The following is a 14,826-nucleotide window of genomic DNA, read 5'->3' as shown; positions in this document are numbered from 1 at the left end:
CACCTTCCCCAGTTCAACGACTTTCTGACGTCGCGACTTCCTTCCTGTCAACATTCACAAACATCCAACCCCGGAAGTTGCGACCTTCCAACCATCTATCTCCCCCACCAACAACCCTGCAACTATCTGCCATGGATCTCCTCTCCACAGTTCGCAAAACCGGCTCCCGCGGCGGCGTCAACTTCTCCTGGGACGAAGTAGCCACCTCGGCCCACAGAGAAAATTACCTAGGCCACTCCCTCAAAGCCCCCGTGGGCCGTTGGGCCAAAGGCAGAGACCTCAACTGGTACGCCAAAGCCGACGCCACCGCCGCCGACTCGAACGAGACAGAGGAAGAGAGAGCAGCCCGCGAGCGCCGCGATGAGATTCGCAAGATCAAGGAGGCCGAGGAGGACGCGATTGCGCTGGCTCTAGGGCTACCTCCCCCGGTGAGGAATGCCAGCGGGGCGAACGCGGTGGAGGTACCGGCAGATGGACCATCGGCGAGGGTAGTCAAGGGGCCTGCGAGAGCACCTATGTATGAGGAGGAGGAGGAGGAGGAGGATAAGAAGGGGTCAGAGGCGCCGCGAGACAAGGGTGACAGGGAACACAGACATCGGCACCGGCATCGCGATAGAAACGAGGACTCGGAAAGACGACACAGGAGGAGACACAGGAGCCGGGATGGTCATCGTGATCGCAGTCGCAGCAGGGAACGAAGACGGGACAGGCCAGACGGGGAAGACAGAGAGCGAAGACACCGCTGGAGGAGTCGCAGCCCAGAACGCGACGATGATCGACACAGCCGCAGCCACAGATCAAGACAAGACGACAATGATGGGCCTAGATTCACCCGCGAATCCGGCCAGCGCAGACACCGGAGTAGAAGTCGAAGTCGGAGCAGATATAGGCACGAAAGGTCCAGGCACCACGATCGCCGGCGCAGCAGAAGTCGGGGCCGGCGCTGAGTATTTACGGCTTATCTTCACAGGCATCGGTCCCATATGTGAATTAACGATATCATATTCTTCATATCTCATAAAAAGCCGCGGTCAGCCACCTGTGTGAGGCTTCCAAGTCCCGTGCTTGCTAAAAATCCCATTCGCCGCCCTCAACAACCACTTTACGCACCAGCGACATCCTTCTTGACAAGTTTGGCCCGCTCACCATAAGCCTTGGTGGCATAATCACCGCCGTGTACAATCAGATCCTCAGGCTTGTAGTCGAACTTGCCCGACAGGTAGCTCTCCAAGATGGACTTGGTGCCGAGAGCGTACCTCTTCTGGGCATCGAGCGAAGTACCAGACATGTGGGGGACCATGGCGTTGCCACCACCAAAGGGGTTCTTGGCCGTCCGCAGTACGTGGTCGGCAGGAGCGGGCTGGGGGAACCAGACATCACCGCCATAGCCGCGGAGGTGGCCAGACTTGAGCGCCTCGGCGACGTCCTCCTTGACGACAATGGCGCCACGGGCAGTGTTGACGAGCCATGAGCCTATCATCTGTTAGCTATCACCTTCTTGGTCCTGACATCAGAAAAACATACCAGGCTTCATCTTGGCAATCAAATCCTTGTTAAACAATCCCTTGGTCTTCTCGTGAAGAGGGCAGTTGATTGTGACAACATCACACTGTGCAAGCATCTCCTCGAGCGAGTCCACCCTGCGGCAGCCAATCTCCTTCTCCTTCTCAGGGCTCAGAGGCTGGTAGTCGTAGTAGAGAAGCTCCTTGCAGTCAAACGCCTTGAGGCGGCGGAGCACACGCTCACCGATGCGGCCAACAGCCACGGTACCGACGACCTTGTCCTCGAGATCAAACTCATTCTTGGCCGCCTCGGCAACATCCCAACGACCTTGCTCAATCATCTCGTGAGCGGGGACGAAATTCCTGACAAGAACAAGGATGGTCATGACGACGTGCTCGGCAACGGAAACAACGTTGGAGCCGGTGACTTCGGCAACCGTGATACCGCCGTTGGTCTTGTTGGCGGCGTTGAGGTCGACATGGTCGGAGCCGATGCCGGCCGTGATGGCGAGCTTGAGCTTCTTTGCCTTGGCGAGGCGCTCGGCGGTGAGGTAGCCGGGGTGGAATCTGTTTTTTTGTATCAAAGCATCAACATCTTGTGCGGCTCATCAGACCCCCTTTTTTGGGGTGTGTGTGTGTGTGTGTGTGTGTGTGTGTGTGTGTGTGTGTGTGTGTGTGTGTGTGTGAGAGAGAGAGAGAGAGAGAGAGAGAGAGAGAGAGAGAGAGAGAGAGAGAGAGAGAGAGAGAGAAAATCATACGGAGTAGTAATGATAACCTCGGCGTCGACCAACTCCTTGTCAAAAGTAGAGTTCTCCCCCTCCTTGTCAGAAGTCGTCACCAGAGTGTGGCCCTGGTCCTCGAGCCACTTGCGGATTCCGAGCTCGTTCTCGGTGGTGCCTAGGAGGCCGGGGACCTATTTTTGTGTTCCGTCAGCCTTCGACTCCCTTTACACACCTCACATGCCACCGGCGCCGAACACACGGCACGGGATGGGGTATCCCGCCATTGCATGTTTGCCCCACTTCCGCGAATGTATGCCGAGACCACTCTAAGGTAGTTGTGGTGTGCTTCCCCAGATTGAACCACCAGACCCCGCATTTGACATTCCTCCATACTGCGAAAGTTGAGAAGAGGAGAGGAGAGGGTAAGGAAAGGAAGGAAGGAAAGGGGCGGTTTAGTTACCTCCTCAGCGTGCTTCCCACCATCATACAGAACGGCAAGTACTTTGACCTTTTCACGTTGCGTCGTTAGCAGGCGGGTTTGTTGGAAGCGAAGCCGAGTAGCAGCGGGACGAGGGATCGAAAGGGAGGATCGTAGTAGGGAAGGGAGGAGGGCAGAAGAAGAAGAACGAGAGGCCAGACGGGGGAGGAAGAATACCATTTTGACTTGTTACCGTTGAAGAAGAAGTGTGTGAAATAGAAGTTGAATGAACCAAGAGTACCGGCAGGTCGAGGATCAAACGGGAGGGCGGGAGAGGAGTTGATCTCTTTATATAGATTCTGAGATGGTTGGACTCGGCGAGGCGGGAGTTGTAAAGGACGGGACGGGACGTACGATGTATATCTGTTGCGTGTAAGTGGTGGTACTGTTACCTTGACGCAGAACAAGCACCGAGGAGTAATTGAATTGAGATTGAAGAAAGAATGAGCAAGAGAAGGGGGTTGATATTTTGAGAAGAAGGAAAGAAGCAGCGAGTATTTATGCATCCAAATGATTGCCCCCCTTTCTCTAGCGATTAGCAGTTCGATTAGTTAGTTCGTGATCATCTGCCATGCCTTTCTCCTCCTCCTCTTCGCTCTCAGCAAAAACCGATCGTGTATCACGTTCGATCGACTCCCGAAGCGACCTCTAACGGTCATTCCCCTCATCTTGGAAAGGAAGAAAGGAAGGCGGTTGGTTGGAGGGAAAAAACAAGGGATTCGGGAATGTGGAACAGAACCAGACGACGCCCCCAATTCATACAGTTGATGATGGTATTTGCCAATCGGTTTCCTATTCGTCAATGGACGGGTGGATGAATTGGGGGAATGTCACACGCTTGAAAACTAGGAGGACTGGACTTACTGTGTACACCCGAAGGAAGAACCTCGACTCAACCGTTGAATGTTGAGTATCTCTCATCCAGAGTATGAAGTCAGTACCAGAGCAACAGGCAAAGCATTCTGAAAAGGATTCAATGACGATAAGGTTGAGAGCCGAGGTCAACCTCTAGGCCATACATCGATCATTGGTGTAGTTCGCCGTTTGACCCCCCGATCCGATGCCCAATTCACACAGACCATCCCATCACCTCAACCCCTCAAGGTCCTCACTAACCCCTCACCACAAAACCTTCCCATCATCAAAGTGACATCTGCAACGCACTGTCTCTCTTCAACCGCTCGGTCAGTTCATTCCCGTGCCTGGTGGTTTCCGGTACTTCAAACGAACGGCATTCTCGGTCTTCACTCGGCATTTGGCCCCCCCCGAGTACGACTAACGCCCCCCTTACATCCCATCCCCCCTGCCCCGCTCTTTCCTTTCATCAATGACGCCCCGAAGCGGGGTAACGTATCAGTATGGCTAACGTCGGACATTCAAACTCGCATCATTCACGTTAGGTACGCCCTACAAAAAAACATGGTAGTAATCGGCCTTTTTGATCACAGAATACTCTCCTAGGAAAGAGTTGTCTCTCGGTTACAAGTGTGAGCGTGGTGGAAGAGGTGTGTTTTGTGCGGGGGTAAGTTCATCCCGAAACAGATAAATCATAACAAGTTGTCAATTCAGGGATGGTTGAGCACCTACGTACTTGGATACCTAACTTGTGTGTACTATTGCCGACACCGTGATGCCCACACACTCACTACCTAGTGCCATCAACCTCCTGATGACAACCATTCGCCATCTAGAAATAAGAAACACCCCGAGCAACCACCGAGACTGAATGCACAATAAGTTTCCTGTCAAAGTTCGTCGCATGTCCGAACTGCCATTCCGCCCACAAGGTACATGCCTACCGGACCTGTCGTTCAAGAGTCCGGAAGCTGACACTGGAAGAACTTACCCCGGAACCCACCCCAAAACCACGGAGGTCTTGTGCCTGTCAGGGGCAAAGCAATATCCTAGCGCCATACTCTCTCTCATAACACAAAACATCCTCGCCTCCCGCTCTTACCCAGTGCACGAACAACACACCGAGCACACCCCGACGCCAACATCTGATCTTCATCTAATAATGTTTACATGTATTCCTACCTACTGCGGTATGCACTAATCCAGTTCCTATCCGAACCCATCAAGTCTTATCCTGTTCCATCCCGAAATTCTCGCAAAAGAATCCAGAAACCATTGCTCCGTGCTCATGTATAGCCAGCCAGCCCTCTGTGTCTAAACCAGAACTCCAATGTCCTGCATACTCTATCCCAACAACACCCTCACCTCATCCTCACCAATACTAGCCCGTTACTCGGCTGCTGCCCCCGCAAACCGTCCCTCGGTATACGGCGGCGGCGGAGCAGCAGCAGCAGTACTAGCGGTGCTCTGCTGCGTACCAGCCCTAGGAACACCCTGCTGTCTCCCCGAGGATGGCAAAGCCGAACCACCCCCGGAGGCACTCCCAGCATTCCCACCCTCAGCCATCCAACCCACAGCCTTGGCCATCATGCTCGGAAAATACTGCTGTATAAAGCTCTCCCTGTCATCCCCAATGTTAGCCCCCATTCATCCATCCCCATCCCAACCCCCTAGTGAGAACTTACGTATAATAACTATGCTTCGCATCATGCTCCCTCACAAGATTATGCGCCAGCTCATGCGCCAACACAACCCACCACCAAGTCGTAGCCTCCACCCTCTTCTGCCCCTTCAACTCCCTTCCCACCCCTATCCCATTATCCCCCATAGCACGATGAAGCTGGTTAAAAAACCTCAAATTGCAAAACACACTCCCGTTCGCATTAAAAGCAATCGTCCCACCCGTTTCATCATAAAAGATATGTAGCGCCTTCGCCGGTAACCGGTAAATCTCCCCGCAGTCACTCAGCAACAGCTCAAACTGCTTGATTTCGGCGATATTGTTCGCCAAAAAGGTTGAGGCGTCAGTGGAGATGTCTTTGGAGATAAAGACTCGCATTCCGCGGGGTGCCTCCGCCGCGAAAGTGATGTTTTGTGCCGGGGTGGTGTCGCAGTAGACAGCCTTTTCTTTGACTTCCCTCTCGGTAGGGGGAGAGAAGAGGCTGGTCGAGTCGTGAGCGCGGGTCGAGTTGATCGCATTGAGCAGGTTTTGCTGGACGACTGCTGGGGAGGTGACGCGGCCGTCGTCTGCTTTGCGGGTTTTGTTTTCTCCCGAGGAGACAGGGCGTTTGGTGTCTCGTTCAGGTTGGGAGGGAGGTGCAAAGTTTTCGAGTTGCCTTTGTTGCTCGCCGTCATCCCCGGTGTCCAGTCCCAGCCGTCTGGTCAAATCAGAAAAGAAGCCCCTTCTGTATTTCTGTTGTTGCGGCGGAGGAGCCAAAGCATGGTCATCTTCGGGTGAATCGTGGAAGGCACCAGGCATCTGATCACGAGTGGGCGTCTTAACCTCTTGACGCGCAGCCTCTGCCGCACGATTCTGTTCCCACTCCTGTTCCCGCTCCCGAATCTTGCTCTGTTCTGCCTCGAGAGCCTTGCGTCTCGCTTCCTCCGCGATCCTGGCCTCAGCAGCCTTGGCACGCAGGATGCGATCGACATTGTACCCACGATCCCGTAACTGAAGCAACCCAAGCTTCAGGAACGGCTCAAAAAAGAAGTAGGCCGACTGATTCGGCCTGTTGAGCAAAAGTTGGCAGATGGCCTGCCCGACCTGGTACATGTCCGGCTTATCATCTTTATGTTCAGCCGCAACATATAGGATCCAGCAGTTGTCGCCCTGGGTGCTAGCCGCAGAGCGCTTCTCCTGATGATACTTGTTGTGTCCCTGAAGCGACCGCCTCAGTCCAACCGAAGACACAGAAATGACCTGAAGATTCGCCTCCAACCACTTCGCATCCCTCTTGACCAGCTCCCGCTTGTCCTTCGCATATTCATGCAAGAAGATCTTGGACCGCTCAATCACATGCTTTCTCAGCCACTCTGCTCCATCTTGTCTCGATCTCTTGGTGCCAACCAGAATATGCTCCTTGACTCGACTCCCCAAGTTCTCGGACCCAAGCGCCTGGTAAAAAGCTTCAATGGCTTCATCCTCCGGCGCACACAGCAGTGACTCTTTAAAGAGCCTGTAACTGATGTAATCATCCAAAATGACAATATCAGCCGGCGCAGCCAGTACATAATGCTTCACTGGCGCATCCTCCTCCTCATAACTCGTATCATCCGACTCCTTCGGCTTACTAGTCGCCAACTCCATCGACCCCAGCAACCAAGCCGACGACCTCATCTTCCTAATCAACTCCTTATCCTTCCTCAACGTGCTCCAGTCCTCAGCCAGCGATCTCAGCAGACTCAGATACCTATCCGGACTCTGCATCACACTCAGCAGCCGGGCCGGCTCACTGCACGCCAGCGTGGCAATCTCATGCTTTGTCGGCTCCGTCCGCGCCCCGCACTTGAACAAGAACGCATTAGCGTTCTGACCAAAGTCAACAAAGTCAAAGATGTCCCCGTAGGTGGTCGAGTTGCCAAGGTAACAGTTCTGGGGCTTGACATAGACAATCGACTCCTCTGCCTTGGTGCCGAATCCAAACGATGTGCCCTTCTTTCTCACCACCGGGACGATGGCAGCATTCTTCAGCTTCGCCAGGGCGCTCATGTCAAGGTCCGCGAGCCGACTGGCAAAGTACTCAAAGACAGCAATAGCATTACTGCGGTCCTTGGGCGGGTTGGCCAAGAGCCTGTCGACGCAACGCGCCATGTCGGGGTCGCGCCGAACACCAAACTTCGGCGCATGGTCATGAAGCTGTTTCCGGAGGATCTTGTGACCAAGAACAGAAGCCCGCTCATTGACAAAGCACTGCGATGGGGAAACCAGCGCCTTCTCATCACCCTCAATCGGGAGGATAGCCTTGGGAGTCTTGGAGATGTCAAAGACAGCATACCCATTGACCGAGTGGTTCTGAATAAAGTAGGTCATAGATTTTCTCCGAAGCTCGTCGTCTGTTGAAGCCATCATGTCCACCAACTCAGAGACCGAAGGATAAGGTCGCAGACCAAGCGTGGCGAGGAATCGCCCCTCTTTGCCGGTGGCCCTGAAGCTACCTGGAGGTCCGGGCCATTGGATAATAGGCAACCGCAAAGCCCGGAGCGTATCCTTTGGCTCGAATAGCTCAGAAACCTTGTAGAGACGTGACGTGCCCTTTGCAGGCTCCATACCACGAGGTCCATCCTCGGCAGGGCAGAGAGCTGACTCTCTCAGCTTCTTCAAGTCAGCAGCAGGGATATCAGCTTCGACCGAAGCAAGGTACCGAATAAGTTCCATATGGCTCCATCGTGGCGCGGCTCCTCCGGCAGAAGTAGGTGTTGGACTCAACAGCCGCGTGAAGATGGTGTCCAGATCAACTGTCTTTCTCACTCCAAGGGTCGTGAGGAATTTCTCCTTGACATTGGCACACCCCTCGAGCGTTGGCAGATCATCAAACAACTTGACAGAGGGAAAGAAAGCTTCGTTTGGCTTCTTCATGCCCATCTTGGTCGGCATAACCGTGATGTTCCGCAACGCCGACTCGACCGAGGACTTTGAGCTTGGGCTGAGGTTATCCCAGCTCTTTGAAAGTACCGTCAAGACCTGAACCGCGAACGAAGCATTCTTCATCAGATTCTGCTCCTCCTTTTGTCCGGCAGATTCGATCAAAAACCGAAGCCACGGCACAACCCCCAGAGGCTCCCACCCGAGAGCGCGAAGCTTGACCTCAGGAATACCAGCCGTAAAGGCATGTGGCAAGCAAGTCGGCGGCACTGGGAGCGTCGCAGGAATGTTCTTGTTGTGGTAGAACAAAATCGTGCCCAGTGTGACTATCTCACCCGAGTCACCACCCTCACTAACAGTCGCGACAGCAACATCCAAAAGTCGTCTAAGGTCGGGCTGAGAATAATCTACAGCGGCAGCGGCATTCGAAATCCACTGAATAAAATGTCGAAGCTGGTCCTTGTCCATCGCCTTTGAGCCCAGCTCTTGACAAATATCGTCAACGGTGACATCCTTGATCAGCTCAAACTCGATCAACTTTTTGATGAACGGATCATTCTTCATCGAGTTTAGAATAACCGGAATTCCTCCAACAAACTTGCTGACCTCCTCAGACGAGTTTCGGACCTTGGAGGTGGACAGGACACCTCTCGACGAAAACACCTCAATCGTAGGACGCTTCCAGGCAGTCCAAAAAGCCTCTTCAATGAGCTCGCCCACCTGAGCGCTAGGCGTAGAGTCCAAAAAGGTGTATGTCTTGAGGATATGGAGAGCCTCTGGCGCGAACTTCTCCACATCAGCCAGCGGTGGCCCCTTTTTGTTGTCGGTAGACAGTCGCTTGAGCTTCTCATCCAGGTCCGCCATCTCGTTGATAAAAGCGAGACGGGAAAGAATGCCTGCCACGCGCAACATATCCTGATTCCATGTCCGTACCCATCGAGCATTCAGATCGATAGCCTCGCGCTCGACAGTCGGGATAACCGAGGGCGCAAAAATATGCATGCCAGCACCAGTCGTCTGGGCAGTTGGGAAACCAATGAAGACACGACCACCCGGCTTCTTGCTAGGCAAAACTGACGCAAAGATATCGGCCACCTTGGCAGCCTGGCTGGAGGCAGACATCTCCGACGCAACAGTCTCATCATACGACGAAGTCAAAATCGACAACTTCGTCTCCTTAGGTGGCGGTTTCTTGGTAGCTCGCTCTAGCTCAGCAGAAAAGTTGGCACCAACATTCGTCTCGATCGTAGCCGCAGTAACCCGAAGAAAAATGGTCGATGTCGACAAAGCCGTGAGATCTTCGGCAATGGAATCCTGTACAACCTGCTCCTCCCTAGCAGCCTTTCCTCTCAGTCCCGCCGCCTGGGAAGTAGCCGAAGTAAGCTTCGAGAAGAAACTCCTGAGTGAGGGCATCTCAGAAACATGCTGCTCACTGTTCCTATTGGCCGCAACCGCTTGGGGCTTCCACCCGATAACACTCATAAACGTCCCATCAATCTGTGTGCTTGTGCGGCCGGCCGCCTTCAGCTTCATAAGCCCTCCCTGTGCTCTCGTCTCCAAATCCCTCGGAATGGGAACCCCCAAGCTTGGCGACGACTTCTTCTGAAGTGACAATATCCTCCAGTCATCAATCCAAAACTCCACACTGTCCAACGCAACAAACGTCAAACTGGTAGCAAGGAACTGGCTAACCGACAGCAAATTCGGCAGCGGCGTCGTCGTATTCCTGTAGTCCAGAATAAAAGCCGTGTCCTTGGTCACCTGCTCCTGCGGCAGCGAATACTTCTTCGTAAATAGCGCGTTCCCCTTCCAGTAAAACGCCATCGCCTCGCTCCCCGAGCTGACAAATGGCTCCTCGCAGTCGGCAAAGACACTGTAGAACCCAACCCCAAAAGCGCCAATCTTGGTCTCGTCCGGGTTTCCCTCCGCAATCCTCTTCAGTCTCGCCCAGTCTGTCTTTGTAAACGGCTGGCCATCGTTCTGCACCACCAATCGTCGGAGGGTATGGTTCTGGACGGCATGTTTAAGCACCTCGGACTGGTTCGTCGTCTGTGGAAGCGGGACGCTGATCGAGGGTATTGTCTCGAACTTGACCTTGACTGTGGTAGCTTGTGCATCGGCGGCGTTCTGGATCAGCTCTCGGAGGGTCGTCCACTCCCCAGAGTATCTCGCCAAGACCTTGTCGATTAGGGCGCGGGTATCGACAGTGACCGCTTCTTCGTCGTCACCATTGCTCAAGGCTTGCGCACGAAGCCGTGCGTAATCCATGGCTTTTCGAAAGCGGCTGGAATATCGGTATTGGTGTCCTGGGGCCGATGCCGACAAGGTTGTATTACTGGGGTGCTCGGAAGGGAAACAAACTGTATTATAAGAAATCCGATCGTGAAATGTGTTCTCTTCTTCTTCTCTAGCTGTAAAAGTCGAAAGGAAAACAAGGCGAAAGCATAAAGGAAAGAGATCGAAAAGTCCTAGGAATTCGTTGACCGATAGAGCCCTTGGAGGGGCTTGAGCTTGCTCAGCTGCTGCACCTTGAGGGACCAGAAGGCACCAAGGCTGCAGGCTGCAGATGAGGCGGCGAGGCCAGTGACGTTGGGCGTCTCAGCGGCAGGCAATGCGCCTTATCACCCTCTTATCGCCGCCCGCCCTCGGAGCAACGACGCTGGAAGCCCACCAGGTTGCCTGTGCTTTGTAATCAGGTGAAAGCCCACGCGGGTGAAAGAAACCTCCCGAGGAAAGGAAGAAAGCACTGGAACAGCTATCGTACCTCAAATTCTACTGTTGCCTGGATTTTTCGGACATCAGAAGATATTCAGAGACAAGATGTTACAGTTGTTGTAGTTGTAGCAGTTGTGTAACTCTAACCCTCATCGTCCCCCTACCCCTGAACTTGGAGAGATCGGATTTCTCTCCAACATTTGGGAGGAAATGCTGATGCCACCATAAGAGATGGGCGTTTACGCCACTCGCTCATGTTCTTTTAGCACACTCAGACGACCATGTTTCAGTTACGCCATCATTCAGCCACACCGAAGGTTTCCACAACCTCATGCCAGCACCAGCTTCGAATTAAGCAGTCTTAGTGATGATTATTTGTCCAGTATGGTGGTAGTGTCACGTTGGATTTACTCAACCATTCTACTTGGGATCACACAAGCCACTCATATCATCAGCTGGAATGGCAGACACAACAACTAGCAACTTCGATTGTTTCACTCAACACACACTCATTTGTATTCCCCAACACTGATACGTATCGACTGCTCACGGGTGTTAACTAATCAATCATTTGCAACAAAACAATACCACCACATGTCTGCCCTCAAACTCAAACAGCTCCCCGGCAGAGCACGCACCCAGAACAACTTTCATGCTTAACCATCCTAACGGTATAGTCTTCCCTTATCTGCCTTGATAGTTTTCCTCGAGAAATGCAGCAACCAATAAAACCAAACAGCCGAGACCAACGACATAAAACTTGATTATTGCGCTCCATTTCCCCTTTGATGCTGCGTAAACTGCGCCTGAACAATAAGAGGCAGAGTATATACTCTTTTGCCCCAATACAATGCTTTCCCCAGTATCCCGAAAACTCCCCATCCCAATTACACGAAATGCAAGTTAAACACGCAAATATGTACAGTAAACCAAGCAATCTTTGAGCTTCCACGTTGCCGTTGTGCCATTCGTCCTGTCCAATGACGACTGAAAACTGATAGCCGTATGATAAATAAGTGCAGACTGGTGAATAAGCTTGCCGCAATGGCAAGAGACCGACATGGGGCATCAAACGTATATCGTTTACCCTCCTCTTCTAATCGCGAAGGTGTTCGCGAAGGTGATGCCGCCGCCCATTCGCCCCAGCCGGCGCGTAGGCCATACCAGGCACGGCAGGATCCGAACTCGCCGCAGCGGCAGGACTAGTCCCCCTGCTGCCAGCACCACCCCTTCCAGGTCTCGGGCTGGGCATCACCCCTCCCATGGCGCCTATCCGCGGGCTGCGCGGGGTGCTTCCTCCCCTCGTTTCCCTGCGGCCGCTCTTGAGCTGTTGATTCTCCGTCCTCAAAAGATCCAGCTCCCTTTCGCGATCCCGGACCATGTCCTGTAGTTCGGCAAGTTGACGCTGATGATAAGCCAGCTCATTGGCTGCGTGAATCTGCTGAATCTTGACGATATTCTCGTTGGCCCGCGTAGTGAGAACTGCAATCTCTTCCCTGAGCCTCTTCATCTCGTGGTTCTGCTCCTGTTGATAACTGGAGGCGTTCTGGTAATTCTGACGGACAAAGTCGGCTTCGTTTGACAAGGCAGCAGCCTTCTTCTCAGCCTTTTCTGCCCTGGCTTTGGTTTCGGCGAGTTCCTTCTCGAGCTGGGCAAACCGGGCAATGTCGGGGACGGTTGACTGTTCCATCGCCAGTGTGGCCTCGGCAAGCTTGAATTCAAGCGCCTTGTTATGCTCCTTGAGCGACGCGACCTCGGCCTTGACATTCTCGAGCTTCTCCGTGGCTGCTGCCGCGACCTTGTTGGCCTGCTTGCATTCCTTCTCAAAGTCGGACCGGTCGTTGAGAGCTTCTGTATATCTCACGTGAAGCGTGTTGAGGGTGCCTCTCCATGACTCCAGTTCCTTATCTAGAGGATCAGTATTTGCACGCAACTTCGCGTTCACGGTGCTGAGATCGTCAACCCGGTTCTCAAGCTTGAATATCTGGAAATGCCAGTCAGTTTTAGGTCTCCAAAATAGTCTCATGGGGAGTTTCCTTACTTGGTACGCCATACCCTCCAACTGGGCAACCGGCACTTCGGCCATCTCTGCCGACCGCTCGTTATTAACAGGGTGGCGCGCCAAAGTGTCTCTCAGCAGCTCAGACATGGGCACCGAGGACGAAGCTCGCGTGGTCTTTCGACGCTTCGACATCATATCTTGGTCATCATCCAAGGGACGCTTCCGACGACCCAACTCGCCATTATCAGCTTGAGTTTGGGGTTGTGACTCCCACATCTCGTCCACGCTAATTGGGAGGGGTTGAGACACGTAATCAATATCGTTCTCGGGGTTTTCCAGAAAGCTGGCAAATGCGGCGGCAACCTCATGAGGTGGAGGTGCGTATTCGGGGTCCTTGAGATGCCTGACCAGCAATGCGGTCACCTGGCAAAGCGCATTGCTGATCTCCAGAGGTGACATATCGGGATACGAAGGCATTTCACGGAGCTGTAGTAAAATGTGCTCCAAAGAGCAAATGGTGGCGAGGGACAGGAATATTGTCGATTCGCAACTGAGCTTGGGAGGCAGGTCGACCTGCCTGGCTTCATGGTCGAAGAGAATGACGACATCGAATTGCCCGCCAATCTTGGAAAGATCTTGGCCAGCTTCTGCCACAATCACCCTGGCCGCCTCGCTGACGTGCTCCGGCGACTCGGTACTCAAGACTGCATACGTCTTGTTCAGCTGGGACAAGGGAACCTCTTGTGCGACGATTTCCTCAAGGTATTTCAGGGTCCTTCCTGGGCGTGCCACGATTAAGATGCGGTCGTTGAGCCACCGCAGCGTCTTGAGAAACTCATAGACAAAGGAGAACTTGCTATTGGAATTGATAGCATGCTTCAGCATGCCTTCAGAGTTGAGTTGATGGAATGTGTCGTCGTCGAATGCTGGGAGGTCAACCAGGTCGTTCAATCGCCTGAAAAAGGCATCAATCTTGGCCGTCAGAGCATCGTCCGGAGCTTGCAAGCCTGGTTCGCAGTAGACATCGCCAAACTCAGTCATCGCCTGCAGATTTTGAGCAATAACATCGACATAGAGCGACCGGGTGTTGGCCGCCATGGGTAGGGTTACCACGAACTGTCGAAGCTCAATAGGGTTTTCATCGATGTCGTGTGCCGCGTCGTGATCGGAATCCACCTCGGCGGTCCCCAGTGGTTGTACATCGTGAACCGAGAACAGAGGGTTCGACATGGCTGGGCCTTCGCCTACACCGTGTGAGAGATCCAAAGAGGTCGTTAAATCCGACGGAGCAACTGTCGTTGGTAAATTCTCATACTCCATCTCGGTGTTGTGCTGATGATGGCTGCCGATAACAGGGAGCTCGGTGGAAGAAAGCGTGAGGGCTTCCTCAGGGTAGTGGCTTTGTGGGGCCTCAAACAAACTGCCATCGTGAAGACCGATGGCTTCTCGCAATTCTTCCACTGCGTCACGCCGAGGAAGGCTCCGGCTTGATATTGGTACCGCAATGGAGGGAGAAGAAGGACCTGGACCTGGACCGGCCTCGGATAAGATTGACGGCTGCGGGTGATGTAAATGGGTCATGTCGGACATTGGAACTGCAGGCTCTGTGTGCTGCAACTGGGCTTCTTCCGAAACGGGAAATGAAGATTGTTGAGGTTGTGGGGGTGGTGGAGGTTGCGACTGAGCCTCTTCCGATACTGGAAATGAAGGCTCTCGGTTATGCGACTGGTGGACTGCCAACTCTGGCTCTAACTCTGGCTGCGGTTCTGGTTCAGGTTCTGGATGCAGCATCCAGTCTGGTAGGGCTGATCTCAGATCTGCGACAGCGTCGGACTGCTTGCCAGATGGCGGCGTTGGCCCCATTTTGATTCGAATGTTGTTGGAGACTGGTCGTAATGTTTCAGTTTCTGATCGTTGAGGGAGAGATTGAGTAGTGGGGAAGGTAGAACTGCGCGGCGGAACAGAACCGG

At 53.5% G+C, this 14,826-nt stretch overlaps 4 protein-coding genes across 4 annotated transcripts; 1 reads left to right on the top strand and 3 right to left on the bottom strand.

Annotated features, from left to right (window-relative positions):
- Positions 1 to 131: 131 nt before the first annotated feature.
- On the top strand, positions 132 to 947 carry QC762_211640 (uncharacterized protein; the record flags this gene model as incomplete). Its single annotated transcript, XM_062888062.1, has 1 exon — positions 132 to 947. One exon carries the CDS (start codon positions 132 to 134, stop codon positions 945 to 947), a length of 816 nt encoding a protein of 271 aa, XP_062746260.1.
- A 155-nt stretch (positions 948 to 1,102) lies between these two features.
- On the bottom strand, positions 1,103 to 3,721 carry FDH1_2 (formate dehydrogenase (NAD+); the record flags this gene model as incomplete). The annotated part of the gene is made up of 6 exons (XM_062888061.1): positions 3,567 to 3,721; positions 2,880 to 3,494; positions 2,685 to 2,732; positions 2,261 to 2,415; positions 1,525 to 2,069; positions 1,103 to 1,473 (listed from the first exon to the last, which is right to left on the bottom strand). Exons 2-6 carry the CDS (start codon positions 2,880 to 2,882, stop codon positions 1,103 to 1,105), a joined length of 1,122 nt encoding a protein of 373 aa, XP_062746259.1. The 5' UTR covers positions 2,883 to 3,494; positions 3,567 to 3,721.
- A 601-nt stretch (positions 3,722 to 4,322) lies between these two features.
- On the bottom strand, positions 4,323 to 10,885 carry QC762_211620 (uncharacterized protein). The gene is made up of 2 exons (XM_062888060.1): positions 5,243 to 10,885; positions 4,323 to 5,178 (listed from the first exon to the last, which is right to left on the bottom strand). Exons 1-2 carry the CDS (start codon positions 10,405 to 10,407, stop codon positions 4,947 to 4,949), a joined length of 5,397 nt encoding a protein of 1,798 aa, XP_062746258.1. The 5' UTR covers positions 10,408 to 10,885; the 3' UTR covers positions 4,323 to 4,946.
- A 431-nt stretch (positions 10,886 to 11,316) lies between these two features.
- On the bottom strand, positions 11,317 to 14,719 carry QC762_0044270 (uncharacterized protein; the record flags this gene model as incomplete). Its single annotated transcript, XM_062883404.1, has 2 exons — positions 11,317 to 12,838; positions 12,896 to 14,719. 2 exons carry the CDS (start codon positions 14,717 to 14,719, stop codon positions 11,951 to 11,953), a joined length of 2,712 nt encoding a protein of 903 aa, XP_062746257.1. The 3' UTR covers positions 11,317 to 11,950.
- Between the last annotated feature and the right edge of the window lie 107 nt (positions 14,720 to 14,826).

Source organism: Podospora pseudocomata (assembly GCF_035222375.1).
Source record: "Podospora pseudocomata strain CBS 415.72m chromosome 2 map unlocalized CBS415.72m_2.2, whole genome shotgun sequence".
In the NCBI taxonomy this organism is placed as follows: Eukaryota; Fungi; Ascomycota; class Sordariomycetes; order Sordariales; family Podosporaceae; genus Podospora; species Podospora pseudocomata.
This window is presented reverse-complemented; position numbering and strand designations above follow the sequence as displayed.

Excerpts from the sequence above, each read along its gene's own strand:
- QC762_211620 (XM_062888060.1), bottom strand. The coding sequence starts at position 10,407 with ATGGATTACGCACGGCTTCGTGCGCAAGCCTTGAGCAATGGTGACGAC. Across the intron at positions 5,179-5,242 it reads GCGAAGCATAGTTATTATAC|GGAGAGCTTTATACAGCAGT; the intron begins GTAAGTTCTCAC and ends TGGGGATGACAG.